Source organism: Rhineura floridana, chromosome 1 (genome assembly GCF_030035675.1).
Source record: "Rhineura floridana isolate rRhiFlo1 chromosome 1, rRhiFlo1.hap2, whole genome shotgun sequence".
Taxonomy (NCBI): domain Eukaryota; kingdom Metazoa; phylum Chordata; class Lepidosauria; order Squamata; family Rhineuridae; genus Rhineura; species Rhineura floridana.
The window spans coordinates 291,686,159-291,714,144 of NC_084480.1; the positions used below are offsets into that span (position 1 = coordinate 291,686,159).

General features: G+C 41.0%; 1 protein-coding gene across 1 annotated transcript; it reads right to left on the reverse strand.

Annotated features, from left to right (window-relative positions):
- Positions 1-8,727: 8,727 nt before the first annotated feature.
- On the reverse strand, positions 8,728-27,755 carry ABRA (actin binding Rho activating protein). The gene is made up of 3 exons (XM_061605031.1): positions 27,682-27,755; positions 24,367-25,856; positions 8,728-10,242 (listed from the first exon to the last, which is right to left on the reverse strand). The coding sequence occupies exons 2-3, from the start codon at positions 25,236-25,238 to the stop codon at positions 9,780-9,782; spliced, it is 1,335 nt and encodes a 444-aa protein (XP_061461015.1). The 5' UTR covers positions 25,239-25,856; positions 27,682-27,755; the 3' UTR covers positions 8,728-9,779.
- Between the last annotated feature and the right edge of the window lie 231 nt (positions 27,756-27,986).

Consider the following 27,986-nt stretch of genomic DNA (forward strand, 5'->3'; position numbering starts at 1 on the left):
ACATCTCTGGAAAATGTGGTATTAATAAGGGTTGCCTCAGGCATTTTGTAATCAGCCAGCTTCAGCAACTGAAAACTTAGTTTTTGAACTATTATGTGAAGCCTAACACAACTTCTACAAGATTTTGGAAGGAATTGAACTGATAGCTTTTTCATCAGTGTGGCACTAGCCATGGGGAAAAGAAAAACCAAACTCTGGTTGGCAAAAACAAACCAGAATTTCTCTAAAATTCCTTGCTAAGAAATTCAAAGTGTAAATGATGGCATTTTTGGTTTTCCAAGATTTGACACTTGTAAATTATGTGTCAATGAAAGGAAGCACAGTGATGCTCCTTTTGTCTGTGCATAATGATTTGGCAATCTCAAACCATAAATTCAAGTTTGAGATCTATTTTCATTATTATAAAACTAAAGGAGGTATGGACACCTGTCATATACTTCCAAACATGATGAAACAGTGGCCAGTGGTAGGTGTGGGGTTTTTTTTCTGAATGTAGATATTGCCTGCTTTAGTGTCTATTTGGAAGCGGAGCAGTTCTTCATAGGAGTGAATATCCCAAAGGATGCCTTCCTAGTGGACCTGGATCTAGACTTGATCAAACCCCGGGTTGGTGCCAAAAGAAGAGGCAGGATTAATCTGTGTTGTCAACGCAATGATGGAGAATTGGAGCGCTGACAAGCTTCAAGTAACTACTGTTCATACAGTTGTGAAACAAGATTCTGTACAGGCTGTGTGAGCAGTGTATGCTGTGGTTACAAGGTCTGGAAATTGGGGGGGGTATTAGTAATCCACAACTCCTGATGATTGCACTGTTATGTAATCACTTTAATTGTTATGTGTATGTGAATGGAATATGTCTTTAAAACTGGGGCAAGGGGGTCAGACCCTACATACCATTCTTGTAAGTTGATGTACTTAAATTGTGGGATATTGAACCTGATGACTTTCTACAATCATGTTTTACTGGTAAAGGAAAGTTCTCAATGAAGACATGGTTTTTTATTCTGATTGTATCATGAATGATATTGCAGGTATTTTATTGTTAAGGCTTAATACAGGCATTCCCCGCTTTAACGTTCGCAATTTATTTATTTATTTTATTTATTAATTAGATTTTTATACCGCCCCATAGCTGAAGCTCTCTGGGTGGTTCACAACATATAATGGGACAATGGGACCGGAGAGTATACTTTAAGCGAAAATAAACTTTTAAGTGAAGCAATTGTCTTCACTTGTACTGCACGCAATCACCACTAGATGGCAGCGGCATCATGCCAATAAAGTGTATGTTATAGCGAAGCGCGCGAACGTTAAGCGGGGTATGAGGATGTATGGAGCATGTACGTTACAGCGAGGCGACGTTAAGCGGGGTATGCCTGTACTTTATCAGTGGAGTGTTAATCTGTGGAATTATAAAATTAAGATGATGCAACCATTGCCTTCATCCTGTGAGAATAGTAACCATGCCACTGTAAATTAGCTAGTATAGTGAGTAGGTCATGTACTGGAGCTTGATTCATAAGTTACTCAGATAGATTAGTTGCTGAGATTGGAGAAGGGTCATAGTTCAGTGGCAGAGCATCTGCTTTGCATGCAAAAGGTCCCAGGTTCAGTCCCCAGCATTTACAGGTAGAGCTGGAAGAGAACTATATCTGAAATTCTAGGTAGCTGTCTCCACACAGTGTAGACTGGAGGTCACCAACCCATCGCCTGTGAGTGCCATGGCACCCACAAAGGCCTTCAGTGGTGCCCCCAGTGGATAGCCCAGAATCAGCTTTTATTTTTAAAAAAAGGCTCAGGCCTTCCCACAAAGAAAGCTATGGAGCAAAATGTGTAGGTACCCTTCTAAGCAATTTATGTGTAATGAGCCAGCCTGGCTGCGTCTGCTTGTCATTGTTATTAGCCGATGAGTGAAGTCAGAGCTATGATTGATAAGTGAGTTGTTTGGACACCAGGCAATAGGAATCCCTGGGGTCCTAAAGAGCTCCTGTTTTGCCTTTATTTTTATTGCACTTCTCTTGTTTCTTTTTTTTTCTAGTTGCGAATCGCCACAGTTTGCTCTTCCTTTTTTCCTTCATCTTTCCTGTGCTGGGTTTCCCTGAGATCAGGTAGTGCCTATGAATTATTTTCTGCAAATATTACTACACAATAAGTGTGGGTGAATGTTAAAGAATCCCACCCCAAAAAAGGCAAATGTGAAAATTTTGCAAAGAGGCTTAGGCATGTCATGCTCTGTAGGAGCTAAAGCGATTCACTGTATAGTTAACTTACTGTACAATGATATACATGTCTACTCAGAAGTAAGTCTTTGTGTTTAATGGGACTTACTTCCAGGTAAGTGGGTACAGGATGGGCTGCTTAAGCTTTGGTTTGGGGTTGGCACTGGGGGAAAAACGGTTCTTGTCCCTTCAACAATTGTATGGCAGGCAGAAATTCAGCAGGTCAAGCCTTTTGTAGTATGGAAACACAGTTATAAGAAAAGCTTCACCATGAATTTTGTGTTATGCCATGCCCCTCCTCATGGCTGCCATTTTGTGAGTGGTGCTCCAGCTCTCAAAATTTGAAGTGTGATCTCTAGTCCAAAAAGATTGGAGATCGCTGACAATACTGATCTAAATGGACTAGTGATCTTGCCTCAATATCAGACAGCTTCCTATGTATGCAAATTATAGCACAGAAGACCTTGAAAGATTTTTCAAAATCACCTCTTCATCTAGTTGTTTGCTAGTTGTTTACTAATTAAGTTGAAAAACATTCCATGATGAGTTTCCACCAGGCCTTGAAGACCTGGCTCTTCGGGCAGGCTTTTGGGGTCGGCTAGATTTTATCTTCATTGTTTTTAGATTTTTAATGTCTAGGTATTGTATGCCTATTTTGTACGTCGCCCAGAGTGGCTGGACAGCCAGCCAGATGGGCGGCTAATAAATTCAATAAATAAATAAATAAATAAATAAATAAATTAAATGGAACTGAAAAGTAAATGGGAGATTATAAAACTGCAGGCATCTTGAACTTATCCTATGAATCTATCTGTCCTTTCTTGTTATGCCTTAAGTTTATGTTCAGTTGCTGTGTGGCAGGTCTGGTGGCAGCTCATGCGTTTCTGCCAAATGCTTTTTTTAAAAAAAGCTTCTTGTGTTCCTATATTAGATAGGTGATTACATCTATAACTTGTAATAGATGTGTATGCACACAGCTGCAGAGAGAGAACACATTTGATTCTCTCAAACTCTTTCCTATTCGTTTTACGTGTCCAACGTTGGACACCTTCGTTTGTATACATTTACGTTTCTGTAGCTCAGCATGCAACTATATTGTCTTATTTATATAACAAGGTCTGTTTTCTATCATTCACCCTATTGTGCAGCCTGTTAGGAAAACTGGTTTTATATTTAAATGACTCATTTGTGTTGGAAATTAGAGCAGATTCATTTCCACAATTCCATTGAGTATAATACTTCAGATAATGTGTTGGATGTCTCTAGGTCTCATCACCGGATTCTCTGTTAGCAATTGGATTTGGGCTATGAAATCTAGTGATGTAAAGGCTTTTTTTTTTGCAATCCATTGATACAGAAGTCACTGCCAGCTCTTCGGTAGAGCTGATAGTTCTTAAAGTGTACCTAAACAACTGGCAATGTTAACTTCCTGTAATTCATAAAAATATATAGGCGGGTTGAGTTTTCTGGATCACTGGGATGGTTGGTGCCATTTAAGAGTTTTATATAAGCAAGTAGGAATTCATGTATCGCTAGAACCCACGCTCGGAAACAGATGATGGGCATGGAAATATATATATGGCTGACTTCCACTTAGTTCCACACTACCCTGCTTGCCACTCAACGCTCTTACCTGATAAGCATAAGTACCAGAGGACTTATGAAAACAAACCAGTAAATTACTGTTGAATGTTTGAGGCCCTTAAGAGGCAGGATGCTGTCAGCAATTATGACACTTGGTGAATGTTTCAGCCTTGAGAGCTGGGCATTTGAGAAAATTGATTTGAGTGGTTGCTGAAGGCAGGCTGAGCTTTCTACTCTAGCATCTTACGACTGCTCAGAAGCAATCAGGCTGAAAAATTATTTTCATGTTAAGTGGAAGAGCTAACAATTCATGTATCTCATTGTCACCCTTGTATCCTTACCTTGAAGGAAGTCTGTGCTGATGTTTTTTCTTTGATCATTGACCACCTCAAAGAAGAGTTGCATTTGATATTCCTTAATCTAATCTTATGAGAGGGAAAACAATCATTGGTTGATTTATTAAAGCAGTATCTTTACTACCTGGATGAACAACTTCAGCATTTGCTGTCACATAAATCTGAGTAGCAAACTAGGTATTTATTATAAAACATTTTCATCCTCATTCTTGGGGGATTTGTTCTTCCGTCGCCGTGATCATATCACCACGGTGTTAGTAGATCTACACTGGTTACCAGTTGTCTACCGGGCCCAATTCATGGTGTTGGTGTTGACCTTTAAAGCCCTATACGGTTCCGGCCCAGTTTATCTGAAGGAGCACCTCCAGCATCACCAATTATGCCGCCTGACAAGATCAGCCACACAAGACCTTCTCTCGGTCCCATCAGCTAAAACAGCTAGGCTGGTGCGGAACAGAGAGAGGGCATTTTCTATTGTGGCCCCCGCCCTCTGGAATTCCCTTCCTTTCGACCTTCGCCATACCCCCTCCCTGACAGGTTTCCGCCGGGCCTTGAAGACCTGGCTATTCAGGCAGGCTATTCAGGGGGTGGGTCAGTTTTTAATGTTGTTTAGTTTAATGTTGTTTAATTTTAATTATTGTATTTTGGGTTTTATATTGTATTTTATTGTGGCAATGTACGTCGCCTAGAGTGGCCGTTCAGTCGGCCAGATAGGCGACTCACAAATAAAATTTTATTATTATTATTCCCTCACACAAGAATACAAGAGGATATCAGCTCCTCCCCCCCAACCCCCCCCATATAGGTCCCTTCTAAGGGATTATTTTCCTTTTCCTCAGAGTGACACCCTCCTCTTTCATTTTCCATGACAGCAAGAGAGCTGTCAAGTGGGATGCTGCTACCAGGAAGGTTACATCCACCAACCCCTTTGCCTGTCTGCTTCTTCTGGCCAGCCACCTTGGTCTCAAGGGAATGAAGTCAATCCCTGAGGACTAGGAGCTCATTTTGCTGAGCACACATCCAGCAGGCAGATAGTCATACATGTGATATTCTATGCAATACAACAGTATTGTTACTGTTTTGTTGAGTTAGTTTACTTGGGAGCTTGGGATTTTTATAGTTATTAAGGAGAGGGGCACAGTAGTCTGCACTGGCCTCCTGGCCCTGATGTCAAACTTGCCAGGTTGCTAAATGTGCCTGGTACCTTGGCTTAACACTTTGTCAGTGGGGCTCAGATGCTGCATCAGCTGGGCTTCCCATATTGAAGCATGCAGCCTCCAAAAAGCTGCTACCTTACTAAAGCATTCTTGCCTCTTGGTTTCTTTCTTCTTATATTAAAAATTGGCCTAGCCAATTTCTTCCTAGTTCTTTAGCTGGGTTTGAAATACACCTACTTAGCTGGGAACAAGTAAAATAAATCAAAGTCATTGTATCACCACTAGGACAAAAATGCATAGCCCTTAACAAATATTTTGCCCAGATGCTGCAACTAAAAGGGGGGAAGGCTTAATTAATTTCAACCTACTAGAAATATTCAAAATTGGTATCATTTATAAGGTTATGAATAGCTACTAGTTATGGTGGCTATAGGCTACTCTCCAGGATCAAAGAGAGCAGTTTTTTGTATACCCATTGCTGGGAAACAACAGGAGAAGCTATTGCCTTCATGTCCTGCTTTTGAGCTTCTTATAGGTGTCTGGGTGGTCACTACCACAGCCTGGATGGTGGACCAGGTTGATCTTTGGTCTGATCCAGCATAACAAAACACTGTTTTATATAAAAAGAGAAATATGTAATGGGAAAATGGATTGGAGGCAAACGTAGGTTTTAAATCAGCTCTCTACATGTGCTCTCATTATCCCTTCCAGAGGATGGAAAATACCTGCCTATTCCCAGAACACCTGGCACTTTGGGACCAGGCAAGCAACTCCTTGTTAAGAAAACATGCCCTACTAGTAGTAAGGCTGGAAAAAAATATTTTGTTGATTTCGTGGCCAGGAAGTGCTCAATCTTTGTTTTAACTTCTCCCCTACATGAAGGACTCCCTGCAGCCTGAATAGCACAACAGGCATCAGGAAGCTTACACTGAATCAGACCACTGCTGCATGTAGCTGACTGGCAGCAGCTCTGCAGGGTTTTTCTCCCAGCCCTGCCTGGAGATGCTGGAGATCAAACCTGGGATCTTCTGCATGCAAAGCAGATGTTCTACCACCGAGCCATGGCCCTTCTGGAAGCGCTGTCACTCACGTACTGCACCATTTGCCGGTATCCTCCATTTGCAGACTGAAATGAACCACTGTACTACCTTAGGATTCTGCCACATGTTTAGATTTACCTTTTAAAAAGCATTCAACAAGTTAATGAAGAATGGTTCTATCGGAAGCTAATAGCTATAATAGATATGAAATGTCCATGTGGAAGAACTCGGTACCATTTGTATGGAAGGCTGTTGCTTTTCTGCTATTGTTATTGTTATTATTTCATTCAGTTTCCAAAAGGAAAGCTTAGAGGCTTAAAATATTAAAAACCAATATGAAAACAAGAATAAAAATCTCCTCCTTGGCATGAATGTTGAACCAAGGGTCTGGGAGTGCCACCTCCATGAGCACCTCCAGCAGCTTAGGCAGGAGACAGCTGGGCAGTGAGCAGTAAACCAGCAGAATCCCTCATTTGTCTCTATTGCCCAGCGCCAAGGACAGATCTGCCTGGAGAGAGAAATAGAATTTCTATAGACCACAACAACTCCCCCTCCCTGACCCTCAAGTCTGCCCTGATGCTGCACAGGCTATCCAGGTGGGCATAGCTGAGTTACGCCAATCCTACCCTGCTTATATGGTCTTGAGCATTTGGCTGGCTGTGGCTGGAAACAATGCTTGCTTCGATGGACGTTTGTCTGATCCAGCAAGACTCTTGCGTTTTTATCTAGGATTAACACTCTGATTGGCATGGCATGAAATTATTGGGCTATTGCCAACTAATGTTTATTCAGAGTAGACCAACTGAAATGAATGAACCTCAGTCATGTCCATTAATTTTAATAAGCCCACATCGGATGCAATTCTTTCCAGTAACCTGAATGAGAAGCAGGCAACAGCTGTTCTATTCTCTGTATGTCAGTGTGCATTTTAGTAGCCACTAAACTACTATTTAATTAGTAGCTTGCAATCCCAGTTAACAATGCAAAGGAATCAGCTCTCTATGTAGTGTGTGTGTGTGTATTAGGGATAGAAAGATGTGTCTGTTTCGGTTCTCTCAGTTTCTCATTTTTCCAAAGTTAAATTCAGTTCTCTAGATTTTGGCAGTGATCTGCAATTTTTTTTAAAAAAAATCCTTATGAAAATTCTCCACCATTTTAGTGTGAATTTCTCCAAATAAACAAAATTTTGTAGGGAAGCTTGACAAAGGTACACATTTTTGCAAGCCATTTCTCATCATTTCATGCCTTTTTGCATGTTATTTTCACTCATATATTCATTTTTATGCACCCTTTTCCCTAAAACATGCATTTTTATAAATATTGCTTAGTTGGTGAATTTGATCCCAAAATTCTACTAAATGCAAATTTTGAAGGATGGCTATGTTTCGCTTCTCATATTGTTTCAAAAATTGCTAATTTAATAAATTCTGCTTGAAATGTGAACTGAATTGAAATTCTCACCCACACCTAATATTTATATAGACAGACAGACAGACAGATAGGACAGTTTTGAAAGCAACAAACAGAACTTCACTCAAGCTGGCTCTGGATCCCTATAAGGATTCCATTAATCACCTAATCATATATACACACACGCACACACACACATGATTTACAGTAGGGCCCCACTCATATGGCAGGTTAGGTTCCAGACCCCCACCGGAAAGCGAAAACCGCCAGAAAGTGGATCAGCTGTAGCGCGGGGGTCTGGAACCTAACCCGCTGATCGCACCAGAGGAGGAGAAGATCAGATCTTCTCCTCCTCGGGTGTGATCAGCTCAAGCGGGAGTCTGATCGCGCCAGAAGAGGAGAAGTTCGGGTGTAGCGAGCTACAGCCGATCTTCCCCTCCTCCAGCACAATCAGCTGGAGTGCGGGGAGCTACAGCCCCCCTCCAGCTGATCGCCCCACTGGCACCGTATTAGTGGAATGCCGAAAAGCGGGGCACTACTGTAGTGGCTGAGACAGTTTTTGTATATGGCAGGAAAAGTCAGTATCCACACTCATTTTGGACAACTGGCCTATACAGTATGCAGACTGGGGACATTCGTGACCCCAGACTAGAGAACTAGTATTCAAGCACTTCTAAAGTTAACACTCCTCTGTTCAGGACCTGAAGAAATAATGGCAAACTTCAAAAAAGAAATCCAACAGTTTCAGTGCAATCAACTTTCATGTTCAAGGCGAGTATCAACTTTATCACCACTTACTTCAAAGCAGATTATTTTGCATAACAGGTTAGTATGTAAGTCACTAAATTCATAATTCCATGCCTATATATGTAGGAAATTTATTCCTTAGATGCAAAATACTTTTACTTGGAACAGTTTTAAGTTTGTATTGTGATCCTAAACATTTTCACCAGTCTGTCTGCAATGCTTAAAAACATGTCCTGCAGTATTAGCTTTATATATAATATATTAAACTCAGGATAACTTGAATCTTGACACAAAATAGTCATACATCTTTTCTTCTGTCAGAAGATGTGTGATCTTTCAATTTGAAAGAGAACATGTTGCAGGGGGAAAAACCTTTTGTTTCAGTACATTTTAACATTAAAAGCATTGATTGTCCAGAGATTATTCCACACATTTTAAGTACTGTCAATCAGATTCATACATACATAAACATAAATAATTAAACAAACAGAAGAGTCCAGCTATATGTTTTGAAGCATCTGCAGTTTGACACACGTTATGTACAACACTGATGCAACCCTGAAATGTATATTGTTACCAAATAAAATATGCAATGTGTACATTACATAGTTTATATAAGTAATGCTGCCGCATAGTTTATTATTCTTCATATAGGATTTATCTTTAGTGTCCTGAAATGTTAAGTAGAAGGTATGCCATAAACTAACAGTTCAGGCCCAAGTTTCCTCTGATTTAATTATAAAATCAAGGTAGCAAGGTACTTGAAAGTTACTTTCAAATAGTAATAGCACATCAAATTTGTTACTGCTATCTCTCTCAAACCCAACAAGCATACAGTATATATTGAACTGATACAAAGCTACCTTAATTGTCTTTCGTTGCATTATGCTAACTTCATTTCCTTATATACAAGTCTACCCCAGGGAGTTTGGCCACATACTACTGGCTAAAGAAGTACATGATCATGGTAATAATATGTAGACATTAAGTAATGGGCGGAAATGCTTACTCTCTTTGACGGGGTAGCCAACATAGTGTCCTCCAGCTGTTGTGGACCACAGTTCCCATGATCATTGGGTGTGCTGGCTGAAGCTGTTGGGTAGTCCAAAACATCTAACAGACACCATGTTGGCTTCCCCTACAGTAGGAGAAATTTAATGCCTTCCTTGGTCTTTCTGATAAACTGGAGCAGTCAAAGTTCTGATCCTGTGGTTAACAGTGTAACCAAGATTCAATATGCTTTGGGTTATTCCCTGAAGAATAGTGCTATTCTAACAAAGTTACTATTACATGGTCATCTCGGCCTTGCCACAACATTTCTCCTTCAAAGTCCAGCATCCCATGCTTCCTGGCCCTCATGAGTATTCCAACAACCTTATCTGAAATACGGACATATCTTTCAAACAGATCGCCAAAAGTGACTTGGATCTTGCCATCCCGACGGTGCTGAGCCATCGTTCTGATGATGAAGCACATGTCTTTCATCTCCCTGTGGATATGGTCCTCTGCTCTCTTGGCCCTTTCTGCAGTTTTCGTCCCTTCTTTAGGATGGCCATAGCCTTCGTCTCCTTTGTGTAGGCGTGTGGACATGGCCAGTTCGTAGTCAAACTCCTCACTGAAAGGATTGAGTTTTTGCATGGCCGTGTGCTCATCCGCCCATTCTTCCCATCTCCCCGTCAGGTTGTGGATTGGACTGTAATTCTTAGGGATCTTGATGCTCCTGTTTGTGCTGGAGGAACCAAGAAAGATATGGTTTTTGAACTTCATTGAATGCAATGAAATGCTTTAGTGTTGCTCATCTTTTGGTTTAGAGCGCAGGCCACTAGGTGGCATGTTATCATTAATTCTAAAAGTTGCATCTTTATAATAGCTTCATCCAAGCATGTTTACAACTTAGTTCTTGGCATCCCTTTATCTTAGAACATCAGTGTTTGTTCTGAATAGCCTAAGTACGTCCTCATTATTATTATTATTATTATTATTATTATTATTATTGATGATGATGATGATGATGATTACATCCTGCCCTTCCTCCCAACAGGAACGCAGGGCAGCAAACAAAAACTAAAAACGCTCTAAAACATCTTAAAAACAGACTTTAAAATGTATTAAAAATATCTTTAAAAGCATATTAAAAACATTTTTTTAAAAAAAACTTTAAAAACATCTTAAAAAGCAATTCCAGCACAGGCACAGACTGGGATAAGGGTTCTACTTAAAAGGCTTGTTGAAAGAGGAAGGTCTTCAGCAGGCGCTGAAAAGATAACAATGGTGCCTGTCTAATATTCAAGGAGAGGGAATTCCAAAAGGTAGGTGCCTCTACACCAAAGGTCTGCTTCCTATGTTGTGTGGAACAGACTTCCTAATAAGATGGTATCTGCAGGAGGCCCTCACCTGCAGAGCATAGTGACTGACTGGGTAAGGTGTAAGATCATCTTTCAGGTGTCCTGGTCCCAAGCTGTATAGGGCATTGTACACAGAACCAGAACCATAGAGCTCATTACAGTAATCCAGCCTGGAGGTTACCAGTGCATGGAGAACTGTGGTCAGGCTATCCTGGTCCAGAAATGGCCACAGCTGTTTTATTACCCAAAGATGGTGAAAGACAGTATGAAGTCACTGGGCCTCTATCCTTCTGGGCCGACTTGGTCAGATGGGTATTGGAGGCACTGTTTCACAGTGGTTCTGATCCTATCTCCAGGGTCGTTCTCAGAATAGCATTGGGTGACTGTCTTTCGGCCCCCTGGCAGCTGTGCTGTAGGGTGCTGCAGGGCACCATCTTGTCCCCCATGCTTTTTGACATCTATATGAAGCCCTTGGGAGCAGTCATCAGGAGATTTGGGGTGAGGTGTCAGCAGTATGCTGACAATACCCAGCTCTATTTCTCCATATCATCTGAATCGGGAGATGCCGTGCAAGCCCTGGACCGCTGCCTGGACTCTGTGGTGGGCTGGATGAGGGCCAGTAAACTGAGTCTGAATCCCAGCAAGATGGAGGCACTGTGGGTTGGTGGTTCCCGAGTTTGGATAATTGGTCAGTTGTCTGCTTTGGATGGGGTTGTACCCCCTCTGAAAGAGCAGGTCCGTAGCCTGGGGGTGCTCCTGGATCCATCTTTGTTGCTAGAGGTCCAGGTAACCTCAGTGGCTAGGAGTGCCTTTTCCAGCTTCGGCTGGTGAGACAGCTGTGGCTGTTTCTGGACCGGGATAGCCTGACCACTGTTGTCCATGCACTGGTAACCTCTAGGCTGGATTACTGTAATGCGCTCTATGTGGGGCTGCCCTTGAGGTTGGTCCAGAAGCTGCAGCTGGTGCAAAATGTGGTGGCAAGACTGCTCACTGGAGCAGGGTATCGCCAACATGTCACCCTGCTGCTGAAAGAATTGCACTGGCTGCCCATTTGCTACCTGGCCAAGTTCAAGGTTCTCGTTTTGGGGTACAAAGCCCTATATAGCTCGGGACCAGGATACCTGAAAGACTGTCTTACCCCTTATATACCCAGTCGTTCACTTCGCTCTGCAGGTGAGGGCCTCCTGCAGATACCATCTTATCAGGAGGTTCGTTCTGCACAATATAAGAAACGGACCTTTAGTGTGGCGGCACCTACCCTGGGGAATTCCCTCCCCTTAAATATTAGACAGGCACCATCTCTGCTATCTTTTCGGCACCTTTTGAAGACTTTCCTCTTTCAACAAGCCTTTTAAGTTGAGACCTATCCCAGTCTGCATCTGTGTCAGAATTGTTTAATATGTTTTTTTAAAATGTTTTTAACACTGTTTTGTTTTAATGTATTTTAAGATCTGTTTTTATGATGTTTTAAAGTGTTTTTAGCACTTTGTTTGCCGCCCTGGGCTCCTGCTGGGAGGAAGGGCAGGATACAAATTAAAAAATAAATAAGTAAAAAGGTAGAGGTGCAGGTACACCATACTTTTGAGTACCATCACACACAAAAAGCACTGTTGGTGACAACAGGTAATCATTGAATTCATTAATTAAAGCTGCTGGCAGCTGAAGGTATCACTTTCCTCTTTCAACAAGCCTTTTAAGTTGAGACCTATCCCAGTCTGCATCTGTGTCAGAATTGTTTAATATGTTTTTTTAATAATGTTTTTAACCCTTTTTTAAAGTTTTTTTAATGTTTTTTAATGCTGTTTTGTTCTAATGTGTTTTAGGATCTGTTTTTATGATGTTTTAAAGTGTTTTAGTGCTTTGTTTGCCGCCCTGGGCTTCTGCTGGGAGGAAGGGCGGGATACAAATTAAATTAATAAATAATAAATACTGACAAAGATGGATCCAGGAGTAATCCTAAACTACCAATCTGCTCTTTTTGAGGGAGTATGACCCCATTCAGGGCAGGCGATTCACCAGTTATCCGAACTCAGGAACCACCAACCCACAGTGCCTCTCTCTTAATGGGTTCAGACTTAGTTTATTGGCCCTCATCCAGCCCACCTAGTCCAGGCTCCCGTCCAGGGCTTTCACTGCCTCTCCCGATTCAGTTGTTACAGAGAAATAGAGCTGGGGATCGTCAGCATACTGCTGCCACTTCTCCCCAAATTTCCTGCTGCCCACTCCCAAGGTTTTCATATAGATGTTAAACAGCATTGCGGACAGGATGGTACCCTGCGGCACTCCACAACACTACTGCCAGGGGGCCAAAAGTCAGTCACCCAGTGCTATTCTCTGAAAACAATCCTGAAGATAGGATCGGAACTACTGTAAAGCAGTGTCTCCGACACCCATCTCACCAAGTCAGCCCAGAAGGATACTATGTTCAATGGTATCAAAAGCCTCTGAAAGATCAAGCAAGAATAACAGGGTCACACTCCCCCTGTCCTCCTGATAAAGGTCATCCATCAGGGTGACCAAGGCTAATTCAGCCCCATAACCAGGTCTGAACCCAGATTGGAATGGGTCAAGATAACCTGTTTCACCCAAGAGTACTTGCAATTGCTGTTCAACAACCCTCTTCTTCACCTTCCCAAAAAAGGGGGTATTTTCAACAGGACGGTAGTTGTCACAAATCAATGGGTCCAGGGTGGGCTTTTTCAGGAGTGGTCAAATCACCTCCTCTTTCAGAGTGGCTGGAACCACTCCCTCCTACTATGACACATTGGTCACACCCTTGTTCCACTTGGGCATACCCCCTCGGCAAGCTTTAATAAGCAAGAAGGGCAAGGGTCGAGAGGACACATTGCTGGCTGCATCATAAAAAATAACCTTGTATTTATTATTAATTGTACCTGCATTCCATTCTTTGTCCCATGAGCTCAGGGTGGCAGACACAGATGGATGCTACCCTACTTTACCCTCACCATACAGTTGTGAGGTAGTTTGGCTGAGAGTGATTACCCAGTGAGGCTCATGACAAAAGTATAACACTCTAATTGTTATTCAACACTGCTATAGTATAACAACTATATATATAAAATTACGCATTTCCTGGATCATCCTTATCAGATATAAACTCATAGTCCAAATGGAACATTCTTAATGGCTGCACTGGAAAATTCTAAGGAAACAAATTTCACTGTTGTGGGACAAGAACCAAGAACATCTCTTATGCCAATGGATGACTTAAATTTGGTGCATAAAAAGAGGGCTATCATGATACAGGAGGGACAGGAAGCCTTCTTGTTTTCAAATACATATACAAATTTTATCTCATAATTTTCTTTAACATCTCCTCTGGCTCTTCCCCTCGAAGAAGGCTCCTTCCCTCCCACCTAAACCTCTCTCTCCCAGCCACCTTTACCCAGCATGTGGGGAGTTGGTGGTGGTGGCTTTGCTCCACCCAAAAGTCTTCAGTGTGGCCAGAGGTCAGGGCAGGTGACTGAGGTGGCGTTGGGCAGGTTGTGGGACTTAGGCCCACCTGAGAGTGGGCTGAGGCCCACTGGTGGTCCTGGCCCTCCATTTGAGTAACTCGTATCTTAAGGGAATGTGATACTTGACAGAAAAAAAAGGGAAATGGACTGCCTTCAAGTCGATCCCGACTTATGGCGACCCTATGAATAGGGCTTTCATGGTAAGTGGTATTCAGAGGTGGTTTACCATTGCCTTCCTCTGAGGCTGAGAGGCAGTGACTGGCCCAAGGTCACCCAGTGACCATACCATACCATCCCCCAGCTCCTGTTAACAGCTGTCTGTCCTCTGAAACTACTGCTCCATTTTCAGAGTTCTTAGACAACTGTACATGCTGACATTCAGCTTTTGCTGTGCATACTTTGAAAGGTCAGCATTCTACCTGCCAATGGGCCTTCAGTTGTTACAAAGATAACACACATGAAATACATTAGGATATGACTGAAACTCCTCTACCTTGCGCCTCCAGAAAGCTTCAAGGAAAAAACATTATAGCTCACCAAAACCCCTAAAATGTTGAGCCTCCATTCTGGCATCTTTGCTATCCACTGAGTTATGCAGAAGGCAGCAGCACATACTGTGCATAACTGTTCCTCTCCCAACCACTTCTTAGGGTAGAAACACACTATTCTGCCGTATCCAGTGCATCTCCACCTTTCTCTTCTGAAAATGGGGCTACATGATGCTATTTAACCCCCTCTTTTTTTACTGTGAAACCTTGTGGGAGCAGCTCGAGTGCATTTTTTAAAAAAAATCAGCTTCAAAGAGATTTGGCAACTGATCTGCAGATCCACCCGTTCCCCCTCTAGGTGTGAGTAATGGAATGCTTTGATCTGGCAACTAGTGTTTTTACAGCCTTAGGCTGCAATCCAATAATGTCTGCTCAGAAGTAAGCTCCATTGGGTTCAATGGGACTTACTCCCAGGTAAGTATGTATTGGCTTGCAGCCTTAGTCTGTGACCTCTTAGGTCTTGTGTGCTTTCCCCTTGTCTGATCCCTGCAAAGTTAGAAGGGCTGGTAGGGAGAGTCAGAAAGCAGCATACATCCATTGAGTTCCAGATTCTGTTTTAATTTTTTGATCACTTTGTGACCCTGATTTCTTTCTTTCTTTCTTTCTTTCTTTCTTTCTTTCTTTCTTTCTTTCTTTCTTTCTTTCTTTCTTTCTTTCTTTCTTTCTTTCTTTCTTTCTTTCTTTCTTTCTTTCTTTCTTTCTTTCTTTCTTTCTTTCTTTCTTTCTTTCTTTCTTTCTTATCACCTTCCCATTTTAATCTTCTTCTTAGTGGGCTAGATTAGCACCACTTTATTTTGCATTTGGCTTCTGCGAGGACACCCAAACACAATCTAATAGTATACTGAGTCTCTCTCCCATAGGAATCTGCTGCTGCATTCCTGCTTCTGTTTCCCTTTCATTTCTCAGAGAAATGACCAGCTGAATCCCGTGTACTACTAGCATCCTAATACTGGGAAACAGTCATCTATTACCTGGCTTAGAAGTATTTATTTTTGTTTTTTGTTTAAATTTTAATTGTTCTTATTCTTTATATATATTGTTAATATTTCATATACTCCGCTTAGAAATCCCGACTATCGAGCAGTATATAAATATCTCAAATAAAATAAACAAACATTGTCAAATACTGGGATCCACAGAATATCACCCTCACTATGCCTGACTTCTAGCACTCACAGAGGTGTGGCCCAGTGACATTTTCAGACAACTGTAGATTCCAGCTTCACATGGTCTGAGACGGGGTGGACAACTTGTTGCCTTGCAGATCATCCCTGATCATTGGCCAAGAGTTGGAAGTCCAACAACATTTTGAGGGCTACAAGTTCCCTACCTCTGCTCTGAGGCCTGGTAAGAAGTGTTTTCACACTCCTGTACCAGGGGTGCTCGAATGTGCTAGAAGACTTTCCTCTTCTCCCAGGCATTTTAGCATGTGTTTTTAAATTGTTTTTTAAAAAATGTGTTTTTAAATTTGTATATTTGTTTTTAATGTTTTTAATTGTTGTAAACTGCCCAAAGAGCTTCGGCTATGGGGCAGTATACAAATACATACATACATACATACTGCCCAATTCGGATGTGGTACTGAATTTCCCATTAATTTGCTTAGTTCGTACAGTTGCAGATCAGACTTTCATGTAGTGATTTTCAGAAATATTAATATAAATAAATTTATCCATGTTTCCTTTAATTTTTCAGCATTTCCTTTCAAAATATCAATAGCAATTTTTTTCTGAGGGGAAAAAAAACAGATTGGTAAAAACAGCGGCTTGTAGACAAAGAACAAACTCAAACTGATACCAGCCTGTTAGATCAACAGAATGCTTCCAAATCAGCACCAGCCAGTGGATCCCATCCCTAGTTCCAGTGAAGTGGGCATTAGGCTGCTTGTACATGTCAGGAGTGGATTGAAATGAGTTTTGGTGGAGCAGGATGTAAACATTCCACTCTCCACCGAAACTGCCTTGAGTGAAACCAGTAGGGTTCACCCATCACTACTGTATATAGTAGTGATCATGTCCAGAGCCCATGTGGTGTAGGAGCTAGCATGTTGGAATAAGAATGGGGAAACCCAGGTTTAAATCTCTCTTATCCATAAAGCTCACTCAGTGTCATTATGTACTTCCTAGAAGCTGTTCTCGGTGTTCTCAAGTTACAGTTGCATGATGGGAAGAGCAGGAGTGAGTTTTCCGATCCCATCTCTGCCATTACATCCTCTCTTCCCCTCTCTACATACACACGTACATGTGAGGGAAGGTCTGAAATGAGGAACCTCTGGTGTGCATGTAATGAGAGTCAGTGTAGTGTGATCATTTAGAGTTTTGGACTGGGTTCAAATTCCACTCAGGCATTGAGCTCACTGGGTGATCTTGGGCCAGTCAAAATCTCTCAGCCTAACCTACCTCAAATGGTTGTTGCAAGCATAAAATCGGGAGAACCAGATTTGTACACCACGAGCTCCTTGTTGGAAGACGGGATATAAATGTAAATAAACTCTGATCATCCAAAAAGGAGGACTAGTCTTTTTGTGAGCTTAAAAAACTTGTACATGACTTAGCTTCATAGAGGAAGGGAAGATTAGAAATATGATTACTACCGAATGTCTAAGAGTGTTTTCAGACCTGTTAATCACCAAGGACTAGGAGGATCCGCACAGAAAACACAATCTGAACGAGGAACTATTGCACCGCATCTGTCTCCATATAAGTGTGTGCACATACTCTTTCTCAAGGGTATGTTTTCCTGCTCTTTCACAGGGCCATGAGGGAACCAACCAGCTGGGTACAAGCCAAGCTAGGCATGCTGATAAAATGCAAAGGTCTTTCAAAATGGCCTTACACCTTCATGGAATTCAAAACTTCACAATTCTGTATAAACACACAAGGATTTCTTCAACTACTTGCACGTTTCTTTCCCACAAGAACATTGGTTTGAAGGGGGGGACACACTAAATGTACTCTTAGTTCAGTCCTAATTGTGTATAGTTTGTGTTTGGTTTATACTGAAATAGTGCCAGATAGTTACTGCTAGAGTACAGAGGCCTAGTTCTATTTATTTCTATTTATTTAAAGATCTATATTCTGCCAAAAAAGGTTCACATGAGATGGCTGTAGATATAATAAAAACAGCACCACATAAAATCCTATGCTGGGAGCCAGCAAAACAAATCTTTTCCACTTCTCAACAGCCGCATTAAGGTTAAGCTCTTCAGAAAATATTTGAGAAGTTCATGTGACTCTGGCTAAAGGTTACTTACATCATCGCTACAATTGCATTTTATTTTTAGTGAGTAGTTCATGTTGAACTGAATGGGCTGTTTAATGGGAAATGGATATGCATGGCAGATATGACCCTTTTCTTTTCAGGAATATTTGTGAATTAACAATGAAATGATCCTGCGTTTCTGGAAATACGGATTGGAAATGTTCTGCCATTGGACAAAAGGAATACTACAGACTACTCAGAGAGCTGTTTCTTTCTTCATATTACCCATGCATTGTCACTGGGGTGCAACTCACCATCTGTGAAAGCTAATTAAGGATAGTATGTAACTAACCTGTCTTGTCAGTTCAAGGATTACTACTAGCACAAGGCCCCCCATGACCTCAGGTCTGCTATGGAGGGTTAGGGAAACCCCTATAATATATTTAGAGGGTGCACAGGGAAAAGAGAGGAGGGAAAAGTTTTGTTGCACAAGCAAAAATCCTTGTGCTGACAGAACTACTTACTTAGCACTATGCTAAGCTATGACCTTTTACAATTCATAAAGTTTGCCTGTTTGGCATGGTCCCACAAATTGTGATTTTAAGTTTCTAGTTCAAGTGAGTGAGTGAACTGGCCATAATTCTTGACAGCTTGGAGTCTCAAGTGGTTGTGAAAGCTGCTATCCTGCTGCTGTGATACTTTTGCACCCTGCTGAAACAGGTATGAATGACTACACAGGGATGCCAAAAAGAGTGAGCAAGGGAGCCTTGTAATACGATAGGAAAACAATGAACCCAGGTTGCTCTGGCGGTCAAGCATTTTCGTTTAGGAGTGTTCCAAAATGGATAACCATTGCTTGATTGCTCTCTCTGCTGCATGGCAAGAGATGTTAGTATTTTATATTACCTGTATAAGAAAGAGGGTGAACTATGTATGCTGTCCTGAGCTCCTCGGAGGAAGGGTTAGGTAAAAAGGTAACAAATGAAGTGATACTGTTCCAGTAGAGGAACGGCTAGATAGTTATTGAAATATATATTCATTCCACTTTTTTAGTTATATTCAGGTGAACTCTTGACAAACACATTTAGGTGGCTGTCCAAAAACCTTGAAATACACAGGTGCAGAGTGATAATCTCAAAATTTGCCTGTGATTATCAACATTCAAGTGCACTGCATGACAGTGTTCATTGACAGGTGCTTTTTTGTTTAGACATGCCATTTTATTATGTATATTATGCATATTCCATCTATATTTTGATAATTTTATTATGTCTACTGTTCTTAAAGCCTATTTCATTGCTATTTTCAGCATTTCAGGACTGCTCCGTTTATTACTATTATTACTATTACTATTATTATCATTATTATCAATGTTGTTAAATAAGTAAAAATAAGCAATCATCTGATACCACTGATGGTTACAAACTTTGGTCCTGGAAAAGTTTTAATATTTTCAGCCTAATGTGTTCAGGCTATAGCACTGCCACCTCTGCAGGCAAACAGCTGGATCTGTGAGCCTCCATTTAAGTTACCATAATCCTGTTTGTAAACAGTATCATTAGGTAAATTTATAATTTTTGAATGTGGCCTTTTTATTTTTATTTAAAATAAAAAGCAAACAGGAATGACCTTAGACTTCCGGAATTCCAAAGAACTCAGTTCAGGACTTCAAGAGTCAGCTGGAAAAGGATCATAGGTAAGTGGTAAAGCATTTGTGTTACATTGAAAAGGTTCCAGGTTCAATTCCAAGCACCTCCAGGTAGGGCTGGCAGAAAACCTTGTCTGAAACCCTGGAGAATCGCTGCCAGTCAGTGTAGACAATACTGAGTTAAATGGACCAATAGTCTGACTCGGTATTAAGGCAGCTTCTTCTGTTCTTATGTATTAAAATGACCAGCACTGCAAAATTTGAAAGGGTTTTCAAAATCACCCCTTCATCTAGTTGTTTACTAACAATGGCTTAAGTTGAAGGACATTTAAATGGGACTGAAAAGTAAATGGGGGAAATTATGAAACTGAAGGCATCCTGAACCTATCCTATAAATATTTCCCTGTTCTTACTCTGTAATATTCCTTAAGTATGTTCAGTTGCTATGTGATAATTCTGGTGGCAGCTCATGCGGTTCTGCCAATTGCTTTTTACTTTTTAAGAAAATGGGGCAGTCATGTTTCTGCACAGTGCATGTCAGGTGAAGTGGCTGCACACAGCTATATGTACTTTATAGTAGTTTTGTTTTTGCAAAAAATAGATCTGAAATTGTCCCTCCTTCCAGTTTTGCATTGCATGGATAAATGGCATTTCTGAAAGGATCCAGCTATGTGGAACTTTCTCCCACAGAGTAAGTTAATAAGCATTCCTTCCATCTCTCCAAGTACTTAGTGCAAATTTTGGCCCAGTAGGATAGTACACATAGTTATCCTAATAGTTATTATAGATCAGTGGTAGCCAATGTTTTGGCTGGGATAAGGTTAGCCCCAGGTGACAAAACAAGATGCACAGCCATGAGATATGGTGATGGCTCTAAAAACTGATTGGACAAATTAAAGGAGAGATCTAGCAACAGCTGTTAGGCATAACAGCTAAATAGAATGTTCACATTCATAGTACGGGTGGGGGGGGAATCAATTAAGTTTGCATTTAAAGCCGCATCTATCAAATTCACACTTTCAAAAATTGAATAAGAACTGAAACACAGCCATCCTTCAAACTTCGCACATCTGAATTTTGCAATGCAATTCTCCAGCCAATGTTTGTGTGTGGTGTGTGTGTGTGTGTATGAACGTAATTGTGATTAACAAAACAGAGGTTTTTATTATAATACCAAAACGTTTCAGCTTCCGCCTTCATCAGCTGCCAACATACAAATGCTGTTACCAAGGTGGCAGTTATAGAGCTTTGAGGATGGAATGCTCAGAGGGGCTTCATTTGCAGAAGCTAAGTGATGCTGGTACTGTCTTCCAGGTTCAGGCCATGTGGTGCCAATGTGTCCAGAGAGTATATCCAAAAGTTCTCCCTTTTGGTCAATGCTGCTGGATCTGCTGGCATCTCTATTGCTGTAATGGAAAAGTCCAACAGGCTGTGACCCTCGATGTTAAAATGCTTTGCAACTGGTTGCTCCACTATTTTTGTCAAAATTGCCGACTTGTGGTTCCTGAAGCGCGTGCGTAGGTCAGTTGTGGTCTTTCCTACGTATTGAATATGACATCCTGGTCTTTTGCACTTGATGATGTAAACTATATTGCAGGATCTGCAGGTGATGTTCTGTTTGATGTAATATGTCCTGCCTGTCCTAGTGCTTGTAAAAGTGGCTGTCTCCCTGAGGTACACACAGGTGATACAGCGTTTGGAGTGACAAGGATGAGACCCTGGATTGGTGATAGGTGGCTTAAGCACAGCTCTCACCAACAGTCTGCGCAAATTAGGAGATTGGCGAAATGCTATAACAGGAGGCCTGCTGATGGCTCTGGTAAGATGTTCAGAGTTTGCTCTCCTTGATTGCTCGGTGATTGTTAGGAGATGCTGGATGGAAATCTACCACAAATGGAATCCGTTGCTCTCTGCTCTTTGACACCTCAGTATGATGGAGAAGGTTTTCTCTGGACAGAATGGAGGCTCGGTGGATGTTGCAATTCATAATATGTGGAGAATATCCTCTTCGAAGAAGGTGTTCTTTAAGTTCACTGATCCTTCTCTGGTATTTATCTTCTGTGTTGCAAATAAGTTTGATTCTCAGAGCTAAGCTATAGACAATGTTTTTCTTTATATGCCTAGGATGGCAGGATTTCCAGTTTAAATAGGTGTGGGCATCAGTGGGTTTGCTGAAGAGATCAGTGGCTATTTTGTTGTTTTCAATGGTAAGAAGGACATCCAGAAAAGGGATGTGCGGATTGTCATTTGTACTATTAAATGTAAACTTAATAGAGGGATGGATAGAGTTGATGTAATTTTTAAATTGTTCCAAACTCTCTTTACCATTCGTCCAGACCATAAAGATGTCGTCAATGTATCGCCACCATATAAGTGGTTTGTTGATGGCCTTTTTGAGGATATCCTGTTCTAGTTTACCCATAAAGAGATTTGCATATGATGGAGCCATGCGAGTCCCCATAGCTGTGCCTTGTAGTTGCAGGTAGTGTTCTCCATTGAATGTAAAGTTGTTACAAGTTAGGACTAGCGTAGCTAAAGTTGTAAGAACCTCTGTTGGAGGATTGTTCATATATCTGGTGTTAAGGAACTCATTTAAAGCCTGAATCCCATCATTATGTGGTATATTGGTGTAAAGAGATGTGACATCTAAAGTAGCTAGTATAGTATTGTTGTGGAATTGATACTGCTTGTTTAAAGACTCAATTTTAAGCAAGAAGTCCTTGGTGTCTTTGATATACGATGGGAGGTTTTGCGCCAAGTTTTGTAAATTTAAGTCAATGTACAGAGATGTACATTGTATATATACAGTCAATGTGTATATATATTAGGGGAAGTGTGCATAAAATGAACATATTAGTGAAAATAACAGAAAAATGCATTATATTAGGAGAAAATAATGGCAAAAATGTGTAATTTGGTCAAAGCTGCATACAAAAATGTGTTTAGGAGAAATTCACACTAAAATACTGAAAGATTTTCATGAGGATTTTTTTTTTAAAGTAAATTGCTGCAGAAATGTGGAGATTTGAATTTAAGATTGGAAAAATAAGATACTGAAGGAAACCAAAATGGACAGATGCTTCAGAAGCTGCTATTATTATCATTATCATCATCATCATCATTATTATTATCCTGCCTTTCCTCCCAAAATGAGCCCAGGGCAGCAAACAAGGGGCAAACATTAAAAATATCTTAAATCATCTTAAAAACAAAACATCTTCATATCATTTTGAAAAAAATCTTTAAAAACATCTTAAAAAGCAACATTTCAAAAGGCATGAATATCAGGTTATGGGAACAAACAGTGGGAGAGGGATGCTACTTTCATGCCCTACCTTTGTACTCCATGACTAGCTGATGGAAATATCTGAAGACTAGAGCATCAGTGCTGCAGTTACCCAAGTCGGCTGCCCCAAGTAACCAACATTGGGTAACCCCAAGTAGTGTAACCTAAGTGCTCTTTTGGCAATCTGTTTATTGAGCATTCATCCTTATTTGATTGCACACTGTTCACACAGAAAGGTTATATGATGTCTACTCTTTATTAAGCATTAGTTCTGATTTGTGTTTGTGTGGAGGTGAGGTTATACAACAGTGAGCACTCATCCAGGTTGGTTTGTGCAGTTGCCATATACTGTCCCATCAATTGATTGGTTATCCTATGCTTTTGGGTGCATTTCTCCATCACTTTCCTAATCAGAAGAAGTCCATGGGGTTTTGTAGTGGGTTTGTTGCACCAGAATGCTTTAATAAACTTTAAGTTTGCAAAGTTACAGTATGTGATTGAATCCCTCTTGCAAAATACTGGAGGCAACCTATATTAGAGAACACCATCCTTAAACTAGTATCTCAAATTTTTAGGGTTATTTCTAAAACAGCTACCAACCCTTAAACCAGGGGTTCGCAAACTGTGGTCCATGGACCACCAGTGATCGGTGAGCTCCATTCAGGTGGTCCATGGACTGGTGGTTGAAGATAGCACACCCATAACATTAAAAATTCATCTTGATTTTTTAATTGTATTTTAATTCCTTTTTTTTCTTATATTGTATTAAAATTTGAATTCTATGGAATACAAAAACACAACAAATAAGACATAAAGCAAGCAATAAAAACACGATTAAAATCATAAAGCACAATACAATTGCAACAACAGACAAAAAAATCATTAAGTGGTCTGTGAAGACCCTCAGCAATTTTCAAGTGGTCCATGGGGGAGAGTTTGGGAACCACCACCTTAAACTAACTCAAACAGCACAAATTATGTCTTTTCTTATGTTTCCATTTTTTACACTTCATGTGAGAACATGTACTATGCACAAAGGTCACTAGAAACTGCCTCTGTGTGTACTCCTTCTCATGGGTCCTTATGTGGTGCCATTTGTGTCAATCATTTCATCACCCAGGCAGCACCCCATCACTTTTTCTTTCTCCATCCACTGCAAAGATTTCTCGCTGTGGCATCAAAGGAGAAACATCACAGAATAATGGCTGAGCCATGTGGCCACTTCATGAACCATCTGTCACATGGAGGCAGCTGTCAAGAGGGGCCTCCACGTGGCAAACGTATTGTGTGAAGCAGCCCTTTTTGAAGCCCACCCAGAGCTACACTTGGAAAGATCAATCATTACTCACAGTGATGACAATGGCCGCTTTATCCTTATACAACTTGGTATTTCTTGACCACTGTTGTTTGTGTCCAGTCTGTCCTCTGTGTCTCCCCAATAACCACTGTCCTCAGTATCTAAGCTGTCACTGTGATCATTCTGTACTTCCAGTTCACTGGCCTTGTCCTCCAGTTCTATCTGTTTCCATCCTTTAGTCAGCTCCGATACCAGGTTAGAACATTTTCTCCTTCTTGTGGGGGACATTTTCCCACTAAGGAGTTTATCAATGTCTCCGGGGTCTTCGGTACTCTTGTCTGTCGAAATACAGCCATTCTCTTTTTCATACTTGTCGCTGAGGAGACTCACACCACTGCCTCTTTCATAGATTTTACTTACAATGGTTTTTGCCACTTCTTTACTTCTAATGTTACGTTTCTGGAGGGCTTCATTAGATTCACTTGGAGCCTGATCTCCATTTTTTGGTGGCTCCTGCTGTTCTGATGGAGGAGACATTCCATCTTCTGGTTGGTCTTTCTTAAAGGCAGTTGATTGTTTGGGAAATATCCTCTCACCTGAGGGAATGCTAAGTGGTTTCTCCTCATTGGGCACCCACCCACTGGGCTCCTGGGCTTGCTTTGTATGGTGGTCACATGCCCATTGCTGCCAGCCTCGTGCCAAGCTGATAACAAGGCTAGCCGTTCGGACCTTTTTGATGGCCCTCTTGGCAGGTGTGGTGTTCTGGTGTTCTTCTGGAGGCATAGTGTTGGCTGTATCTCCCTCACCTATCCTGAGTTGAAACCACTTAGTTAAGACTATCATGTAGCAACTAACTACCAGAGGGGAATGGTGGGGATTTAAATAGATGGGGGAGGTCATGATGCTGGAAAGTATGTGAAACATTTCTTACATGGAAAGAGGATCCTTATCCTGACAGTGATCTTTTTTTAAGAAGTCCCAGCTTGCATTTCACCACAGCAGATGGACACTGGATATGGTAAACATGGGTGACGCAGGCTGCCTCTTCCTTGGCCACAGCTTTGACGGAAATTAACAGCAGCTGTTTGTGCCCTCTATAAAGGTATCTTAGTCACGCATTCAGTTTGACAGTAAAACATACTTTACATTACTTAAATGACAGGCTTTGCTTAATGAGATTGTTTTTCTCTTCTGACTCTTAGAAGAGGCAAATCAGTCAATGAAAACTCTTGGAATTGGACAAGTGTGCTGTGCATAATGCTTTTCATCACAAACCCATTTCAAGTTTGGCTACATTATCACAATGTGATAAACGTCCTGATTCTCAAACAAAGTCAATCACTCTTATTCATCAAAAGAGGCCTGCATGCTTTAGCAACCTTTTGCATTCATTGCTGAGCTGGATACCAGGGATGTGCACTGACCACAAGATTTGGTTTGGACACTGATTCAGTGCTTTGAGAAACAGCTTATCTCAGTCTCGACTGTACTGTAGGCTGCCCAATTCCCTCAGTTTTCTTCTTGTTCCCTACAATCCATAACCTTTGAATGGGAAGGAAAGCATAATTAAACATTAGAACTGCCCTTTTGGATCAGGCCAAAGGCCCACTGAGTCCAGCATCCTGTTCTCATAGTGGCCACTCAGATGCTTGCTGGAAGCCTGCAACTGAGTTCAGAGTACTCTCCCCACTTGTGATTCTCAGCAACTGCTATATTGAGGCATTCTGCCTTCTGTACTAGAGGAAGAACATACACATTGTGGCTAGTAGCCACAGACAGCTTTATCCTCCATGAATTTGTGTAAACCCCATGCAAGTTGGTGGCCAACACTACATCTTTTGGATGACTGAAGCATCCCTGTGCATAATCATCTAAGTATGAATCATTTTTTAGACTAGTGGGATATATAGTACGATATACAGAAGAGTAATAGCTGGCTTTATTTGGTTTTCTTATTTTATTGGAGGAAATGATTTATTATTACATGGTGTAGCCCATAAAATAGCTGCCTGCATGAGCGTATAATGTTTCTCAAGTAAGGAGAGAAACTTCCCTTGCTTTTTCCACACTACATGCCTGAGGTTTTGCAGGAGGTCAGGCAGTCATTCCCAAGTGACATTAGTGGGGAGTTCAAATGGGACAAATAAATCATTAGTTTCATACTAATTTCATTGCAGTCACGTCAGAGCTAAATTTACACTCTGTGCTGCCAAAGAACAATCTGAAGGCTTCCAGTGTTTGTTATAGACTGCCCTATAACAAAGAAAGTAAGTCAGGGAGACTTACATGGTAAAAAATCAAGTGAAAAATTTAGTAAATATAACAATAAAATGATGCCACCAGACATGGGGAGAAATTTGATTTGGTTCATATTTAAAGCCAAATTTTTCAAATTTGCACTTTCCAAAACAATAGGAGAACTGAAATACAGTCATCCTTCAAAATTCGCACTTATCTGAATTTTGTGATGCAGTTCTCCAAACAAGGTTTACAAAAATGCATATATTAGGGGGAAATGCATAACAATGAATATATTAGTGAAAGTAATGCAAAAATGCATTATTTTAGGAGAAAATGCTTGCAAAAATGTGTACATTACTCGAAACTGCATACAAAAATGTGTTTAGTAGGAGAATTTCCCATTAAAATGCTGAAGAATTTTCACAAGGATTTGTTTTCAAAAATTCTGAAAATTGATGCAGAACTGAATTTAAGGTTGGAAAAATGAGGAACTAAGAGAACTGAAATTGACAGAACTTTACATCCCTGGATGCAGCTAAAGCTTGAGAACCAGTTAGCAATTATGTAGCCATATCCTGGGCTAATTAAAATTTCTGGACAGTTTTCAAAGGCAGCCCCACGTATATTCATTGCTGTGATCCAAACAGTAGGCTCATAGGGCATGGATGTCTGACACAAGCAGGGATATTGGAGTATTCTGTACAGATACAGAAGCAGATATTCTTCATGTAAACTTATTCATCCCATGTCCATAACAGAAATCAATCCAGCGAATACAGTTCGCTGCTGCTGCTGTTTTTCATTCCACAAACAATGTGTAATTGATGGTGCCCCCCCCCATTTGCACTATTGGTTTTTTTGCATTGAAATAAATGGTGTAGAATAACATAATGATTATGTAATATTCCACTGCAGCAGACAGTGAGACAAATAACATAGTTTTTGTCAGAAGCTGAACCGCAGGGGAACAGAAACAGCACTGCATGATACAAACATGGGTTGGAACAGGCATGGATGCCTTCTTACATCCCTATAAGCAAGCCTGTCTCTGATAAAGTTGAACTATAGCAGCATATCAGACTAAGCAGATAAAAAGGCACTCTGCTGAGCCACAGAGACCACTTACACTTCTAGTGACAAAGATGGTTCGATGATCATCTCCTGGGTCCTTAGGGAGAGTGCAGCTTCCTCCAGAACAAGTTGAACATCACTAGCCTGGACAGACAAACACATGCTGTCTGGATGGAGTTTCAGCTTGTTAGCTGTCATCCAATCCATTCCCATTTCCAAGTTCTAATTTAGCATTCCTATGGCCTCATCTAGCAGAAATAATCTGAGGTGTCTTCTTGATGACAACTCATTCCAAATCTCTAGTTGACCCCACTTAACAGTTTTATGCTGATGTTAAAAATACAGGGGGCAAATTCAAGC

Excerpts from the sequence above, each read along its gene's own strand:
- ABRA (XM_061605031.1), bottom strand. The coding sequence starts at position 25,238 with ATGTTTCACATACTTTCCAGCATCATGACCTCCCCCATCTATTTAAAT. Across the intron at positions 10,243-24,366 it reads AAGCGGCCATTGTCATCACT|CACAAACAGGAGCATCAAGA; the intron begins GTGAGTAATGAT and ends TGGTTCCTCCAG.